The following is a 19,939-nucleotide window of genomic DNA, read 5'->3' on the forward strand; positions in this document are numbered from 1 at the left end:
AATTCAAGAAACAAGATTACATCACTATAGCCTAAATTATAAAGATTATATGAAAGTATGACTTCTAATTATAATTTTTAATTTTGTTTACAGGTTAAAAAAGCATTATCTGTTTTAATCCAGTATGGTTTTGTGTTATTTGAAAGAGGCAAAGTTTCATGGCTAGCTGAGTATACTTTACTACAGGAAAAAATAATGCTAATTTTGAGGTATCCAAAGTAAGTAACCAGTTTGCGAAGTAAAACTACGCAATTGCTGAAAACATTCTCTCAGTACCAGTAGTAGCCCTGAAAGTGCCTTCTGTTAGTATGTTATCTTTTAGGTAACTGGAGTTCGAAAATAACAATTTTTGAGATTGATTTTGACTTTGAGAAAACCTAAGTACAGTGATTAAGGGGTTATAGAGTGTGGGAATTTGATTACCCTTATAAAATAGTAGATACATATTTTACAAACCTTTGCCTGAGGAAGCCAGATATGAACTGATTCATATTAGAAATTTGAAAGAAATATGAATATGTTCTTAAGTACATTAGTTTATATAATTCTCAACCTTGAAGAAAATATATTTTTAAAATTGTCAAATAATAAATGCATGCATGCATTAATGTTAATGTAATTGAATTAAGACAAAATCTTAGTCTTCATTTACATCAAGATGTAGTCATTTTCTTCTGGTGAAAAGAAAAAACATGCATGCTACATAGGAATAATTAGACTACGTATCCCATTAATTGTTCATTATGTTTCTGAATTGAAACAAGAAAAGTATTTCTAGTTGCATTTGAAAAAAATATATTTCAATTTTAAAGCATAACTTGCTGAAAATCTGGTATTATTATGAGTGCATATAAATTATGATTGTGATTATTATAATAAATCTTTTTTTTTTATTAAGTTTTATCTATTTTATTTTAATTTCTATGTTATTATAAATCATCTTTATTAGCACTTACTACTTTCATTTGTTAAGAGTTAGTTTATTATATACAGCCTCCCAAAACCAATATTCGTAAACTGTATTGCTCATTTCCTGCCTTCATATGTCCCTTTTAGCTCATACTGCATTATTAAAGCATGGTTTCCTATATTCAGAAATGAAGATTTAAATGGAGAAAATAAATTTGTAGACATATATACAATAAAACAGATTATGGATTTAAAACCTAATTCATTCTTTGTTTTGATACCCTAATTATTTTGAGTATGTTCACGGATACTTTGTTCAGTTATTGTTTTATTCAAAAACATTGAGAATTGATCTTTTTTTCTATATATCTCCCAAATCAAAGACAGTTGTTTAAAGTCTCACCTCTTTTCTCCCAGTTTCCCTTTTCCACTCTCTCTCACAAACATGGGGGATTCTTAATTTGTTACTGGAGGGTGAGTGAAGTCAATGATACTTATTTGTATTTCAGTTAATCAAATATTGTCCTCCAGAAATTCGTTTTTGAAATTAAAACTCTCATTTTCATTATTCAAGTCGGTTACAAATCGTTACTTAGCAGTGTCTGTATAATGCATAAGATTCTAATTTTTATGTGTAATTTTCAGTCATTTTCCTTCTGTAATGTAACTTATACTCGCATTGTAATTATACATTACTTTGGTACATTAATATTGTTCATTTTTTTTCAGGTATCTAACATTAACAAAAAATAAATTTGGAATTGAAGCACAAATGTTGCTTGAGGAAGTACTGAATAATGGTAATATTGTTGGATCAAGAGCTATCATTAATGTTTTCAAAAGAGCAAAAGAAGGTATATATATTCGTTAAAGTTTTTTTTTTTTTTTTTATTATGATATTATCTTACTATTTTTATCTTCTTTTTGTACACTCATAAAATTTTATCCAATAAACAGTTTCGTCAGGTTTCTGAATAATGATTTAGTCTTTTCAACTCTTGTTATTGACAGTTAACTCTAGTAACTGTTGTGGTGAAAAAAATAGAGTCCACTTGGGATAAAAAATGGTGACCAGGTTGCAGTGGTGGTGTAGTTCATGGTACATGACACAGTTAACCGCTATGTAAATCATTTTCATAACTTATAAGTAAATATGTAGTGAGTATGTCATGATGTAGATGCAGCTATGTCAGCTAGACAGAACGCCTAGTACAATGACTTTGAATGTCTGATTTTACATCACTGCTTTACCTAAACCTAGCTTTGTCATTGGTTTGTACAAGGCTCTAAACTGTTTTCAGAGAAATTGACTACAGCAGAAATTTTTCTTCGGCAAAAACAGGATCGATGTTTAGATTACAACATGTAATGCACTTATTCAACTTTGATTTAAGCAGATCAGAAATATATGAAAATGTTTCTGGCATCATTCTCAAGTACATTGGATTTGTCTGGGTCACCTCTGACTTATGTGAAAAAATTATAATTTTCACCAAACTCTTTCCATTTTCTGTTAATTCGATATGCAGCAAACCTACAGTTACTTGAGTAAGGTTCTTGTTAACCACTCCTTCATTGCTAATGACATCTTGTCACTATAATCAGTAGTGTTACATATTGTGATTAAAATACTGAAAATTAAAAAAAAATTACCAATGCTATTGGTGCCTTGAGTACTATTAAAATGGTATTGATCACCTACTAATTATGTTTTTCCATTCCCCGCTGCGAACTATCCTTCCAATTGCATCTGAACTGATCACAATTTCTATACCTTTAGTATAGTTAAATTCACTGAGAATCCAATGAATATTGTGTTCCTATTATTGCTGTGAATATACAGAATAGACATTACAAGTTGTTAATATCAATCACAAAATGTGAAAACTATCTTGTAATGTGTTATAAATGTTTAATAATCATCATAGACATTTATATTAATTTTCATTAAAGAAGAATGTAATGAATAAAGCCAAATTTAAAATACTTTGTGGAAGGTCAATAAATCCTTATACAAACAAATACCATTAGTTTTGTTGCTACTTGTTTACATTTACCTTAGAATTCAAAATGTTTTTTTACACATTTTAAAAACTGTACTTAAAAAATCAGTTTCAAAAGTAAGTACAAAATGGCTGTACTTTCTACTTCATATCAATCATGGTATTCATGTTGCCTTTACTAAAAATTAAACCCTAGAAAAATGATTATGTTTTAATACATTCCTATGATTGAAAATTTCCTGCTATCAAAGATATTTAATAATTATGTCGTACGAAGTCAGTTGAGATTGCTTTAAGAAGTTGTCAAGAAGCACCTTTGACTGATTGATGTAATATTTCTTTCTCTGTGAAAAGTTTTAAAAAGTGACTATGCAGAAAAATACCCTTTATTTTTATGATGGAATATGTCTGTAATTAAATAACATTGAAATTTCATCCCATTCAACTTATAAAGCATTTGTTAGTATGATTTAGAACACTTCCTGTATTTCCGGGTTATAATGAAATGTTTTGCAGTTATATTTTTTTGTAAAATGAAGGGATATTCCACTTTAATTCAACAAATTTTCAGAAATATGATTGGATCACTAATTTTGATTTTGTTGGAATTTGGTATACGATAACCACCCACCTAGTGGTCAAAAAAATTTTCTTTTATATTTAAAAAAAAATGTTTTTCTTGAGTAATAGACTATTTTATAATTTGCCAACAGGTTAATAGAGCCATTTTCATCATTTTTTCTGTGAGCTGTAGAATTCTTATTTTACATCGTACAGAGATTCAAAAAGGCCTTTTGGAAAGAGTAAAGATGGAACTTCATCTTAGTGTACTCAAAATTAATTTTGTTGCATAACCAAATCTTATAATGTTTACTGAAGTTAATTTACAAATTGTTGTTTTTTTTTTGTTTTTTTTTCAAATTTTGGGCCCAAAATATATAATTAAAGGCTTAAGGTAACAGGCCTGTTTTTTAACTTTGAACTCTTAAGTACCACTATTACATATTAAAAAAAAATTGCTCTATTACCGAGTGTCATTCATTAAAAAAAATGCCCACCAAATCATAAGATTTTGAAAATGTCTCATTTTTGGGGCCCAAAAACCACATGTGGACAGGTGACAAAAATCTAAAATGTTTACAGCAGTAAGTACTTTTTATGTACTTTAAAACCATACAAAATTTATTCTGTTATTCAAAGGGGTTGACAAGTAATGAAGCCATCGAAACCACTAAAAACACTGTTCCTTCTAAGTGTGAGCAATGAATCCAAAAAATTCACAGCATGTATTTTTTCAGATAATAATGTAGGCCTATTATACAAAATTTTTTGATGTCTATAATGAGATAGCTTATATTCTAGATACGTTGTTTTTAAAGTATTACTCATACATACAAACTCATGTTTAAACATGAAAGTGAATAGACATGAATGTAAACATTGTAGAAGGCTCAGTTATTTTTTTTGATTTCAATGTGATATGCTGTATTATTGCTAGTGTTATTACTGTGGTTAGGTAATGTACCCTTGTTTATAAAGTAATTTTATTAGCAGTGAACTTCTCTTTTATGCGATATCTTTTATTTTTAATTTTATTAATTAGAGAAATTTTTATTTTAGCTGTAGCGAAACTGGGATAAGACAAAGTAAGGTGCAGTTAGTTTTATAATTTATACTAACTGTATTTTTATTGTAAGAACCCTTGCATTTTATAAAAACAGATTATGGAGTGTTCAATTGGCATTCACACTGAAACAGTATGTTTCAAACTGACTTGCAATAGATCTTCAGTATTGCATGATATTTTAGAGTTTACTGAACAGCAAATAACATTAATATCTTTAAGAAGTGGATGTACTGCAACAAATAATATCTGTACTTTTCATAAAACCGGATATTTACGTAAATATTTTCATGTTAATGGGCAAAGTTGCTCTGACCTATTTATCTTTCACAAAACTAGTTAAGAAATCTATTCGAGAAATATCTTTGATACTTTCAACAAGTAATCAAGATTTAAGGTTAATTTCAGGAAGAGCGCTATGTACAAAATGCTTAAACAAAATACAAAAACCACAAGATGATACCGAAAGCGAACCGAAATGTTAAGATATATTTGAGCCTCAATGTGTTATAGTCAAGTCTGTGAATAAAGCTTGTTCAGCACTTGGCATTTCCCATGTTAAGGTTCAAAAATTATCAAGCAGTGCAAAGAAACCAATTTTTTTATATAAAGTTACAGCCGAGTTAGTTTACAATAAATTAAACGTTTCCTTTGATTTAAATATTTGTACAGAAGAAACCAGTTTAGTACCACAAAATTATGCTGATTTAGGTAGGGAATATGAAGAATTAATCATTAAATTAAAGGATAAAATGAAAACATTTACATCAACCCAGGAAAAAAAATAATATTTTAAGTTTATTACAAAGCAGCTGGAGCATTCAAAAAATTCAAAATGAGATTGGTTAGTCAGTATTTAGCCCGTCAATCTAAACAGTCAGTTAAAACAAGTGGAATTTTGCCACAAATTGACAAACAGAAACCCAGTCATCTAATTAATAAAAATTTTATTAAATGTCTCCAAAATTTTTACCAGAATGATGAGCACAGCCGAATGATTCTAGGCAAGAAGGATTGTGTCTGTAAGACAAGCTGAATGGAAGAAAATTAATATCTAAAAACGGCTTATCTTTTACTTAACTTAAAAGAATTGTACAAAGCCTTGAAAGAAAAACATAATTTAAAAATAGGTTTTTAAAAATTTGTTGATTTAAGACCTAAATTTTGTGTTCTGGCTGGTGGGTCAGGTACTCACTCCATTTGTGTGTGTGTCACCCACCAAAATGTAAAACTCATGTTATCTGCTGTAAAAATGAAATTTGATTATGAAATTCTTCTTTCAACCATGGTATGTGATATAGAAAATGAAATGTGCCTGCTGTCACGGTGTGAAAAGTGTCCAGGCACTAATGAATTACTCAGATTACTGCAAGAGAGCTGGGATGATTTTTATTCTGAAATTATCTTCAAACAGTGGGTTTCTGTTGACCGTTGTGAACTAACTACTCAAATTCTTCCATTTCAAGAGTACTTAGATAAACTTACTGAAAATTTAAATAATCTAAAAAGGCATCATTTTCTTGCAAAGAAACAGACGAATTTCATCATTAATAAGGAAAACTTGTTGGAGGGTGAATGTATTGTAATGGGAGACTTCTCTCAAAATTCTCCTTTTGTGAGAGAACAGTCAACAATCAAATTGTTACACCTTCTGAAATATACTATTATTGCAAAGATAATATTAAAAATAAAACATTGTTTTCTGTTCTTTAAAGATGTCCAAGAGTCTGAAGAATAGCTCAGTTCTCATTATCAGGTAATCACAACAGTCCCAGAAACATGAACCTTTCATAGTTATGTTCCAACAAGTCAGAAATGTATTCTGAAAGTCCAGGTGATCTCTGAATCAGAATCATTTACATTATAATCGGTACACAAGGACATTAGTGTTTCTGATGCTTTGTAGGTTTACCAAAGCCAAAATGTAAAAATGGCAAGTGGTGGTTAGTAACTCCAAATTTTTCTTTTAAGTATTAAAGAGTTAAAAGGTAAAAGACAGGCCTGTTACCCTAAGCCCTTAATTATTAATTTTTGGTTCCAAAATTTGAAAAGAAACAGCATTTTGTAGCATTTGTAAGTTTACATAAGTCCCCCATTTATAACTGACAAGCAAGTCATGTAATCTAGAAGAAATTGAAATACTCTGAAATGCTGGCAAAAGAAGCCCACTGGTCTGGTCTAATGGTTAACTTGTCATTGTAAATCACCTGATTTTGAAGTCAAGAGTTCTATGGTTCAAATCTTAGTAGACAGTTACTTTATATGGATTTGAATATTACATTATGGTTACCAGTGTTCTTTGGTGGCTGGGTTTTAATTAACCACACATCTCAGGAATGGTCAACCTGAGACTGTACAAACCTACACTTCATTCTCTTTCATACATATCATCCATATTCTTCCTCTGAAATAATACCTTACCCTGGTTCCAAAAGCTAAACAGAAAAATACAGAATGCTGGCAAAAGAATATAGTTAAGGATGTTATCCTTCTTCAATTCTTTTTGCCTTTGCAACAGTCATGTGTAGATTTTCCTATTGGTCTTGTTATTGTTGGATACAAATAATTGTTGTGTTAATTTTTAAAAAATACAGCTTATAAAAACTTGATCCTAAGTCATGATGGTATTATAAACTAGTGAAACATTCTTTTTTTTAAAAAGTATCTATCTTTACATTTATTCTTTTAATCTGCCTCTTGTCACTTCTTTGATCTTGCTGTTATTCACATTTTGCAAATATATTTCTTCTTTTTTTTTTTTAAATATTCCTATTTTCATTTGTGTCATTTTTTGTGCTTCATTATAATTTTAATGGATTCTATTTACATTACTAATATAATATAATAATGAAAACTCTCATCCAATGACAGTATGTAAATAATTATTTTATTTTATTTTTAGACTTAGAACTAAAACATGTTACTTTGATAACTCTGCGTAACAGTTTACATAGTTTAATAAGCAGTAATTTTCTTATGCGTTGTGCGTATCCTACACCTGAGGAAAATTCAGAAGGCAATGTTCCTAAACTGACTGTTACAGAATCAGAACTTTATAAATCACCTGATATCAATATGAAAATAATTTCAGAAATTGAAGTTGGTAAAACAACAGAAAATCCTGGAGATAATAGTGTTTATTGGAAAGTTAATTTTGATCGCTTTCATCAGGACATGAGGTAGATGATTACAGAAATTTATCTTTATTTTTTTTTTAATTGATTAACTTTTTGTTATAAATTATACATGCATTGTTTTGTTAATGTGTAAAGTCACTAGTTATTGCTAGTTATTAAGTGATTAATGGCCATATTATGAACATTTATAGAAAAAAAAACTCCAATTTGTATGAATCCACTTCTGCTGAAATTAATATGAAATGTTCTTGAATGACGCAGAATGTTTTTAATCTTGTACATGGTCATTTGATTTAATATAGTTTTATTATATAGATTCAACATACAGAGAAAATTTATGATGTACTTTATTGGACTTTGTAAGGCTTAAAAATTGTTTGTGTCCAAGGAAAAGTTAAAAATCTGTAATCATAGAACAACATTTGTTTCTAGCCATTTTCACTTTTGTAGTTTGTGGCTTTTGTTTTGCTCATAAGGGAGAGGTAAAATACGGAGCATATAAATAGATATGACAAGATAAAATCCTTTGGCTCTCTAGGTGCTGTTGAAATACAATCTGAGATAAGATAGTTTCATTTAAACGATGTGCAAACAGGAAAAAAAATATTACAGAATTAAAAATTAATAGGAGTGAAGCTCAGCAAGTATCAAAATGTGTAAACCTTATAGACGATTTCCAACTATTTCCTGTCAAAGCCATTTTATCTGAAGCTTGTGATTGTATACATGTGAGATGCTATCACCTAAAAGTGGTAACAGGAAGATGTTAGAGAAAAGAGGGACACCAAGAAGAATGATTTAGGCAATATGTGACATATGAATAGCCATTGCTGGAGGTGGGAAAAATAGTTTTATGTAAATTTAGGTATTGACAGCTGCTGTTTATTTATTCCTCCTTGTTCACATTTATATTTATATTAGACATTGGATGAATAATGTAAAATTTATATGTATGACCATAATGATAATTCATGACTGTAATTATATGTATGGCTGCAATGTTTCTGAAGTTGTTTACGGATGATCTAATAATTGTAGCAGACATTATTTTCTAAAAGAAATTGTATTTGAATTTGTAATAATCATAGCAGATTGTAATACGTAAGTAGACACTTACAAAACAAAATAATTTATAGACATAAACAATAATTGTATAATTAATAAATTGATGTAATAATTTGTAGAAAAATAAGACAAAAGTAATTACTTTTTGGGTAAAAACATAGTAAGGTCAAAAATTACTTTAAGAAAAGAAATAATGGAACAGTTACCTGTGTTCAGTATTTACAGTGAAAAATATCATTGTTTAGAAATGTAGATGTTAGTTATTAGATAGAAAAGTTAACTTTCATGCTGGCACTATAAGGAGAGCCTTAAAACATAAAGTAAGTGGCATTTTTCATATGCTACTATATTCCACGTACAAGCTTCAAACCTTTTTTGTAATTTCATCAATCATAAAATAGATTAGAGAAGTCACGTTTGCAGAATGAGGTATGAACAATTACCTGAACAATTTTTTTCAATATAAACCTTGAGGTAGAAAAAGTTTAAGTCAATCTCAAGACTGTGGAAAAATCAGCTGGGAAATATTTTAGATTATGTAATGAACAGATTTAAACAGAATCAATGAACAGAACAGAATTTCACCTTTATAATGGCAATTACAAAGTTTATATATTCTAAAAATTATCACTCATTTTCTCTATGCACCTCGAACAACTTCATTCTTGCCAGACCAATTTCAGGTAAAGTTTGTATCTGTGGAAATTATATTGAAGAATTATTACTTACCTGATTTTAATCCAATTGCAGCGCATACAAAAGAGAATATACAGACATTAACTTACTTTTTCTTATAGCTACTTTTTACATCTACATCAGTTATTTCAATAAAAGTGTGAGTAATTTATTTTATCACTAGTTGGCCTATTATAGTCTAATTTGAAGTAATTGATAGTGTAGTTTTTGAGTGTGGGCTCTCTTGGTAATTAACTCTTATACAGTTAGTTTATTTGTATTTCTTTTCAGAGATGAAGTTATGATAAATGCAATGAGAAGAAGGTTTGACGATAGCGCTGCAGATTTACTTAAGCACCTTTTGCAGCTAATGTATTTAAGAACAGATCCGTGGGCTGGTGAATCAAATCCTGTCCCTATATTAGAATTAAAAGAACTAATTTCAAAAAAATCTGGGAATCCCTATTTGTTGCAGTATTTTGAACAGTACATCAAAATCATGGGTATGTTTTATTAATTTATTTTTCATACTGTACATTTTAGATCAACTGTAGATTTTTGAAAAGTTTAAGTGATTTTTTTTTTTCTAAATTATGACCAATGATCGCCCTCAAAATATATTTCTATAACTGAGGTATCATTACAAGATTATTGTTGTAGATTTTGATGTTTCTAGTATTTTGTAGCATTTATATTGTAAATTGGCTGAAGCGTTGGTTTATTAAAAATAAAACAAAATTAGAAAGTCAGGTTGGATAGATCAGATAGTATTCAATGTAATATAGTTATATGGTCAAAAGTTTATCATTTGTGTGTTTGCATCAGATCTTGTGATTTTTTAGAACATTGGATTTAGAATATTAAGTAACACCTAAAATGACAATAATAGTTAGCTCTAAAATTTACTAATGTTAAAACTTAGAACTCATTTTTAATGTAGGAATGGAGGTATAGAGGAAAGGCTGTTTAATTTCCATAACTTCTTTGGGGATTGGCATCCCCCACGGGCCTAGCATCTGTAGCTTTTTTTCCCACTATACACTGAGCTGCAAAACACTTACAACATACACACTTACTCAACTTCACTATAACTTTCTACACTATTTCTTCTTACATATACATTCGATGATGTTGCCACACCTTACGAAGTGCAACTGTAACCCAAGGTGGAAACTGTCATGCCAATGGCTCTACGTAGTGAGTCGTGAATGATGTCCTCTAGGTACCTGGGCAAAGGGCAAACTCAGTTGTATTTAGCTCTAGCTCCAGTATACGTGTGCTGCTGAGTGATCCATTATATCACTGGTACTCACAGGATCAAGGTTTGAAGTCCACAAATAAATAGAGGTCTTTGGTCCCGCATTGAAAATATTAGTGTTGATGCAAGCACATGAACCATTAAAAATGTGTTTCCAAGAAATGCATCTATTACAGCTAGTTGCAGTAACATTCAGAGGCTATACATGTGAGAGATAAGACTGTCTTGCAGATAGTAGAGAGAGAGAGAGTGATAGTGTTGCTACTTTCATGCAGAATGAGGTGTCGGCTACAAGGCTACCTAGCTACCTTCATTCCTGCTGTTGCTGTAAAAATCTCAATTCCCTTTAAACTTCATATCTGCAATTTGTATCTCTTACCGAACTCTGAGTTCAATGCTTTAGAAATATCAAATGTCCTCACTCAAATCCCATCGCCGTCGTTAATAGTAGGAGACGTCAATACCCACTGTATTTCCTGGGACTCATCTTTCTGTTCCTTTCAAGGAAATATTATAAACAGAGTGAGACAAGACTTGGATCTTTGTCCACTGAAAACTGGGTCATACACATTTATATCCACATCTTCTGGTACACTGTCAAACATCAACCTCTCCGTTTGCTCACCAAATATACTCCCTTATCTTAATTGGTCTGCTTGTGATGACCTTCATTGCAGTGACCATAAGCCAATTAATATAGCTTTTGGTGTCAACCACAAGGTGAATGAAAGACCGCAGAGATGGATTGTTGAAAAGGCAAATTGGAATGGTTACCATAAAGCTTTCCCGTCACAGTATGACGATGGGATGACACCCTTGATGAACTTACCTCTTTTACGTCTCTGACACTTGACAATGCTAAGATATATCTCACAAACATCATAAAACCCAAGATGTCTTTCCATTCCTTGGTGGAATGCTGATTGCCAAAATGCTATTAGCAATTGATGACAAGCACTGTGCCAATTTAACTGTAGACCTACAAGTAAACACGTATTTGTACTGTAAGGTGCAAATACCTTTGTCACTGCCCATTTTATAAAGGGGAGTGACAAAGCATTTCTTCCAAATATCCAAGAATACTCCAATTTTTAAAGAATATTATATAATTTAGTTAAAAGTGGGGCAAAAAACAAAGCGCAGTTTTTAACAAACAAAGGATGTATATTATCAGGACCAGGTGCTGATTTAATGTTAACCCATGATACCCTTGCATATCTCATCCTCACTAAATTGAATCAAATTAAAGTTATCATTAATGTTAAAGCTTACTTCAGTAGATAACAAATAAAGATTACTTCAGTAGTGCTAGTAGATACAAGCACTACCAAATTTCTTGGCAAACAATTTAACGATATCTTCCAAACAATCCGCTGTATCATTATTATAAAGCAATGTACTTTCGAAAGATCTACTAGAGTCTAACGAGTTAACAAAAAATTTATAGATTCATTTATCACAGCATTTTCAACATCAATGTAATACTTATTTTCATCCCGTTTACAAAGTTGGTTACATAAGATCTCTTCTTCCTAAATAACTCAGAATAATATTCAGAATTATACAATTTATGATGCTTTTTCTTATTACTAATCCCAGGTTTAAGTTCCTTTGAGAGAACATTTCAGATAAGTACTTGATGCAATTTGAATTTTTGGTACATGCTCAAGAATAATATTATTAATAAATGTATTTGATTCAATAATATAATTATAAAAATTAATCCAATTGACATCAGTAGGTAAATCTATCAAAAAGGATTAATTTACTACAAATGAAGTATAATCAGCATTTCTGAAATCAAAAATGTAATCATTAAAAGTTAACTTATTAGTAAAAATAACTGGAAAACTAATCTCTAAAGCACTGTGAAATTCATCACAATCAAAGATAATATGCAATACGCAGTATGAAAGATTAATAATATTAGAATAAACAAGATCCAGAATGTTTACCTCTAGCATTAACACATTCATTAAATTCACTGAGACTATATGTTATACAAAAGTTAGTGGCACATGAAACCAAATCTCTAATTTCAACATTATTATGACAACCCAATGCTGATGATGCATTACCATTTGATATCCATTTGAAACCCGAAATATTAAAATCACCAACAATCAATAAATTCTCATAACCAACACTAGACACATGAGTAGCTAGTGAATTAGTAACATTAGCAAAAAAACCATAATAATAAATTTTTTATCTACTGCAGTTGAAACACCACCACCACATTTTTTATCACTTGTGAGAATTGATCTATCATATTTGACTGTATTGAATCTTTCTAATCCCAATTTACAATTACTAATCTCCTTATCTAGCCAAGTCTCCGATAAAACAATAATGTCATAATGTTCTAAAAATTTTATCTTGCTCTAAAATCAGGTAATCTACCATGCAAGGTTCTCACATTCTGATAAATAATCTTGAAGTGATAAGATGAATGGCCTGACCTGTCTTCTTGTTGGGCATCTGAAGTGTCAACATCAGATGTTAAGTTGGGCCCGATGCAGTTTTTTCACAACTATATAGGGAACACGTCTACGATATCCAATAAAGAAAGTATTCTTATCTTCATCATTTTTATTCTTGTTTTAATCTCGTTTCTTAATAGATTGTAGAAATCCAATTTTTTAGGTGTAAAATCAACTTTTATCTATAATTTACCATCGCCAAGCAATCTTTTATTGTGAAAAATCCAATCAACATGTTCACTTTCTTTAAAACCAATTCTTAATGGATGTACTCTCTTCTTACCAGATTGATTACTACCTGACTTTCTAACAATGATTTCATTGAGATTGAATGGCAAATTTAGACCACAATCCAAAAATAATTGTTTAATAACTGCCAAATCCGCGTAATTAGGTACTGGTTCTGGAAAGTCATTTAAAAGAAAAAACTTACAAAAAAAAACCTGAATACAATACACAACTTCAGAACAACAATTAAAGCAAAACAAATCACTACATACAGAATAAATTCACCAAACAAACACAAATCTCTCTGGGATTTGTAAATTAAACTGTTTTGATTCCCAATGTTCTATGTTTGTCAGCTATCATACAATTACAAAGGTACATTAAACACTTATAAGCCCTCCACACCAATAGTTATTTGTCATTTACATTGACGATACAAATTTCAAACCCATCACCATTATTGACAATAACTTTGATATTCTACACATAACACATATTGAAACTAAGCACACTGATGCAAATCCAACACAGTTGTAAATCGCATTCTAGACAAATTTACCTAATTTAAAAAGCCACCACCAGTAACATCAACTGACATTAGTATGAGAACCACAGCACTGCTTACTAAAGCTTGACATAAAGACAACTTAAAACATTTTAAAGTTAATAATTTTTTTATAAAATCTGGTTGTTTCAAAAAATGTTATTTTAAATTAGATTTTCATATCACTATAGACACCTATAGTGCTGATCTCGACATTACAAAATAAATTTAAATTGAATCACAGGAAAAATCATTTAATTGATATCTATTCTGAGTCTTCCTTATTACAAAACTATTTTTAATTAATTGGAAAAAGGATTATTGCTAAAAATTAAATCTGTTAGGTTGCTCCAATTGAAATTGTTGTTCAGTCTCATGACATATTTTCTTTATATTCTGACATCTGAGCTTATATAGAATAAACCATACGGAGTTTATTTTTATCCATTTGGGAATTTTAATGTTAACTAGCGTACAATAAATGAAATGTTCCAGTGGTCAGATAGAACACAATACAAAACTCGATTTCTTTCATTGTTTTATTTTTATTTTTTAACTCGTTATTGGTCTTTAATAGAATATCTTGTCAACACTATTCCAATAAAAATTACCCCTGACGAAATATCTTGTCACTCGTCAGTGAAAAGTGCCCCTGATGTAATATATCATCCACACATTTTAAGTGATGTTATTTTGTTATCTGATGAAATATTTTATTGCTGTGTACTTGTATAGTTCTTTTGATAGCCTCGGCTTCATACAGAAGTGCTGATTGCAGTATCTTAGTATCCATTCGATCCAAATCTTCGATTCATACAGTATCATTTGATCCAAATCACATGTTGCAAGGTTATGTTGATAGTTTTTAGTATTGAATATGTGTATTAATTTGTTTGAGTTTTTTCTAATTTATTGCTTTGAATTGCTTAATTTATAGATAGTTTTAGGTTAGTGTTATGTTATATATATTTTCATTAGAATGGCTAATAAATTGCATAACAGACAAAGAAGTGAAAAAATTTGCTGCACGATTTATTTAGTGATAGAGATTTGAATAGTGATATTTTTTATGATATTCTGATCTATGAAGTTATTTCAGAAGAAGAAATCTCCCTAATATAAATACACAGTGAACCTAAAAAATTTAGGAATACAAAAGAAAACAAAAATCCATAGACAAAACATTAGGAATCAAGTGGTTAAGTTATGATGGTGCTGAAAAATTTGCCATCAAAATAATTTCTGGTACTCCAGGTATAATCTAGGTCTAGATTGTCCTGGTCCAGGACAATCTATGATCCTGATGATGTTTATTCTTTGTTTAAATTATATTTCACCAATGAATTCATCAGTTTAATTGTTGAACATCTCGATTCCCCCCGAGGGGAGAAGATCCCACCTCGCAGCGTGTCCAGTCGCTACACCACCCCCTCCGTTCCTAGCCAGTAGTGGCTTTAACGGTTGACATCTTCTCGCCCTCAAACTGATTGCGCACCACAGCTTTCAGTTCAGGCCCCGCAAAGATGCCACCGATGCAGATCCCCCAAGGGACATCTGCATCGGTAAAGTTCACCCCGAGATAGTTTTATGTGTTTATGCCTTCAGAAAGAAGACAACAGACACCTGCAGCTACCACGTCGCCCTCAGGAACTAAGCTAGAAGCCTAACCGCGGAATGAAGACCCTGCGCCTAGCACTAACTTTATTGAGCCGATTATCGAATGTCTCAGATCTGAGCAAAACTACCACTATAACAAAACTTTCCCGCTAAAGTTTAACACAGCGAAATTTAGACCTTGTTCCCTTAAGAACCCCGCTTATTACTCGTAATGAGTTTCTTACTGACTCTGCTCCGGTCTGCCCGGGAGAGGAGAATTAACGCCTACTCCTACACAGCTCCATTGCGGAGTCCCGCGTGACATTCACCATCTTTCGTAACCGCCGCCGAAACGTTGCTGTATACCACCGAAGCGGCACCCAGAGACGCCCCGCCGACAGTGTCGTTAGCTCACAAAATGCCCCCATCGAAGCGCGACCGCACCCCCCGGGACAAGGATAACCATGCCCGTTGGCAGCGGCCGCAACTCCGCCGACAGCCTTACTCCAACAAAATAACACCAATTATTCTAACCGAGGCACGCTGCCTTAAGCACCTACCTTTGGCCAGTCAACTGCCCAGGCAGTCCCTAGCCACCCAGGTTCCTATCACCTACTAAATCCCTTTGGCAGTCCTGCTCAGGGCGAGGAAGCGAAGGAAGCCAGCAACTAATGTTCACTCTCTAAGAGTCCTCCAGTTGACTCGTAGATCCAAAACAGAGTTTACTCTCTCGAGTTCCCTAGTAACTCTGGTACGCTCAGCTTCGTACCGGGGACATATGTGTGGGACATGGCCCACGGTGTCATCGACCCTACAGTCCGGACAGAAGCCGGAATCAACCAGCCTGAACCTAGCCAATTTATCCCTAAAGGCACCATGTCCGGAGAGGAACTGTGTCATGTGCCGATTGGGGGATACCCAGCTCTAACATTGGGGAATATACCATGCGTATAACGATCTGTTAAAGATGTAATTGTTGAACAGACTAACCTCTATGCTGAAAATGTTTTGCAAAATAAAAGGCTAAAACAATTTTCAACTAATAGTAATGAGATGTTATTATTCTTAGCCGTGTATATGATGACCGGTGTAATTTGGATGCCACAAATATATGATTATTAAACAAACCAATTTTTTCAACACCAGGATTTTCAAAAAATTTATCTTGTAAAAGAATGAAACTTATCTCTCATTTCTTACATTTTACTGACAATAATAATCCCCTGTGACATCTTGTAAAACAGTGCAAAAAATCAAACCTGTTTTTGATTATCTTGTTGACAGATTAGTTTAGTTTATGATTCAGAAAAAGAAGTAGCAGTTGATGAGGGCAACTTAGTTTTATTCAATTTATTCAAATTAAACGAGCACAGTTCAATATAAAAGCATATATCCTCTCCGAATCAAAATCTGGTTATATTTATAAAATAATTGTTTACGTGTGTGCTGAAACTGATATATTGAAAAATCCCAATCTTGGTCATAGCTTTAATGTAATCGTGACTCTTTTGGAAAAGGGTAACCTATTCAATAAGGGTTATTGAATCTACACAGACAACTTTTACTGTAGTCCAGAACTTGCCCCTGCTCTTCATCAGCATAATACAGATTTAGTTGGTACTGTTCAAAATAACCGTCTTGATCTTCTCCCTGGTTTGGACGATCATAAACTATATAAAGATGAAATGATCGCTTTATGTGAAAAAGATTTTAAAATGGCAAGACAAACAGGAAGTTTTATGTTTATCAATGATATATGAATTAGATAGCATTGAAGTACTGCAAAATGGAAAAAATGCATTAATTCCAACTATCTTATTTATTATCTTCACTTCAGTTTAGAGAGGCTGTGATTGGAAGTTAGTTGAAAGACATTATGAACAGAGTCCAAAAAAAGACTGGACTTCCTTAGAAAGTGATCCACTCAGGTTTCAAGAATGTTATTTCCCAGAGTACATTCTTATAACAGAAAAAAAACTGCTTCGACTCGAAGGTGTACAGTTTGTTCAGCAAATAAAATTAGCAAAGAGTTTACTACTGTGTTGAATTTGATGTAGGACTATGTATGACACCTTGCTTTAAGAATTTTCATACTAAAAAGAAGTTCTAATGATTGAAAAAACTATACAGTTAATTTTTATCTTTTATTATCTGCATGTCTTTAATACTAAGTAGTGTTATGTATTATAAATATCCAAACCAAAGATTATCAGTAAATATTTTTACTTAGTTATCCACAATATTTACTGTCAAAGAACTGTTTAAATTGTGCTATAAGTGTTAATAGCCATAGAAAAGTTATAATACAGAGTTATCATTATTAAACATAATAAGAACCAAATCAAGATTACCATCAAGCTCAGTAAGTAAAAATCTCTTATTTTATGACTATAATAATGGGTAAGAACACATATATAAGGTCATATTTTAAGATAGTTTAGGTACTGAATTATGAAAGTAAAAAAATGGGCAAAATAACAGTGTATTGACCAAAATTAAATGCGCACAATAGCTTAGCATTAAATGAAAAAAAGAAACTGGTAAGGAGGTTAATAAATAAATGCCTGTATTTTATTGGTTTCTAATGAGACATAATTCAAGATTTAATTCTTTTATTGTAAACTAACCCTGGATATTGATGATGATTACCATCATAAACGTGATTTTAATGAAATGTTATTTTATTTTTGTTTGTTCTTTAGAAGAGGATTGTAGTCGTTTCATAAGTAGAACAAGTGAAACTAGTAGCAGTCAAGTTATTGTTAATTTATCAAAAGCATTTTATCAGTTGAGTTGTACAGCTATTGAAAATATTGTTGATCAAAGATTTGGTTCAAAAGCCTCTAGAATATTCAGGTAATTGTATATTTTTATAACTTTTTAAATGATTTATTTTTTTGTACTTGTTATTTTCTCAATTGTATTTCAAAATACTCTGCTATGAGACTTATTTTGGAAAGAAATCCACTTAGTATAGTCGATTACTAATATTTATTTAATTTTATTTATCAATATTTCTTCTTATTTGTTTTACTAAATACTATAACATAATTTTTTTTAAGCATGACAGCTGGTTTGTTATCAATCAATTGATTAGGATATTAATTTTATCACATAAAAATTTGTCAACCACTGTATCGCTCATCTGGTAATCTGGAGATCAAAGAGAAAATCTAGTTACTGCCCATTATTCTTTGTTATTATTACTTACCAGGACCACCTTGGCTATTTATTTGTTTGATTATTCGCATTTTAGGACCAGCCAGCCTTTATAATAATTATTTAAATGCAAATACAATATTAATTATAACACAAGCCTGCAAAATTTGGGTTGTGGAATGTTTTTAACTATTGATAATTGATTCCTATGTATATTTTAGTACTGAATCAGAAAATAACCTTCATTTTTTCCCCATCATATCAGAATTTTTTGCAAATCACAAATTTAAAAATTTGTGATTTGCTGAAAAAATTGCAAAACTTTGATACTATGTAGATATAAAACTTTGTAGGTAGATATAAAACTTTTTTTTATAATAAATTAATGTATTCACTTTTTTTACTTATACTAGGCATTCTTATATCTAAACAGTTGAGTGGTCTGGAGAGGTCATCTTCAAACCCACAGGTTGACTAGATGTAACATATTTCTTGGCAGCTATCCGCAGCACTCATGCACCATGCAACTACTATCAGTGCTGTTTCAACTATCAGCCACGCGTAAACCAAGTTTTTTTCCATCCTCTGTGATGGTGGAAAGTAAATATATTTTAGTTCAACTTTTGTTGAATTTGTTGATTGTTGAAAATTCCTTTTAAAAAAAGTTGAATTTTTCAACTTATTTTACAAATTCTGAAATTTGTGATTTTCAAAAAAAACTGATGTGATGGAAAAAACAAAGGTTATTTTCAGATTAAGCCAAAAAAATACATAAGAATCAATTATCAAAGACTAAAAACACAACCGTCGCAACTTGGAAAATAATGGGACTTGTGAAATTAATGTGAAAGTTTAAATTTAAATTTCAAATTTAATGACAGTTGATGGTTAATAAATTTACAATTGCAAATTATATTTTTCTAAAAAAAATAATAAACATACATTCAGAAGAATGTAAATTGTTTGAATTCATACAAAACTGTCTGTAAATCTCTGAAAAAGATAAAAAAATATAATATATTTAGAGTGAGGTTATTTTTCTTCAAGTAAGATGAATGTGAACCCACCGGGTTGGTCTAGTGGTTAACGCATCTTCCCAAATCAGCTGATTAAGAAGTCGAGAGTTACAGCGTTCAAGTCCTAGTAAAGCCAGTTATTTTTACACGGTTTTGAATACTAGATCGTGGATACCGGTGTTCTTTGGTGGTTGGGTTCAATTAACCACACATCTCAGGAATGGTCGAACTGAGAATGTACA

At 31.1% G+C, this 19,939-nt stretch overlaps 1 protein-coding gene across 3 annotated transcripts in view; it reads left to right on the forward strand.

The window, feature by feature from the left end:
* Polr3C (RNA polymerase III subunit C) overlaps positions 1-19,939 on the forward strand; it is a 45,421-nt gene that overhangs the window by 561 nt on the left and 24,921 nt on the right. For all 3 annotated transcript variants that reach the window (XR_012757399.1, XR_012757398.1, XM_075373213.1), the window contains exons 2-6: positions 94-218; positions 1,639-1,763; positions 7,439-7,715; positions 9,705-9,916; positions 18,225-18,378. Coding sequence is in view for 1 of the 3 variants with exons in the window: in XM_075373213.1 (XP_075229328.1) it covers positions 94-218; positions 1,639-1,763; positions 7,439-7,715; positions 9,705-9,916; positions 18,225-18,378 (893 nt within the window). In the remaining 2 variants the exon portion in view is untranslated. The remainder of the gene's footprint in view (positions 1-93; positions 219-1,638; positions 1,764-7,438; positions 7,716-9,704; positions 9,917-18,224; positions 18,379-19,939) is intronic.

The sequence above is a fragment of the Lycorma delicatula genome, chromosome 8, assembly GCF_047948215.1.
Source record: "Lycorma delicatula isolate Av1 chromosome 8, ASM4794821v1, whole genome shotgun sequence".
Taxonomy (NCBI): Eukaryota; Metazoa; Arthropoda; class Insecta; order Hemiptera; family Fulgoridae; genus Lycorma; species Lycorma delicatula.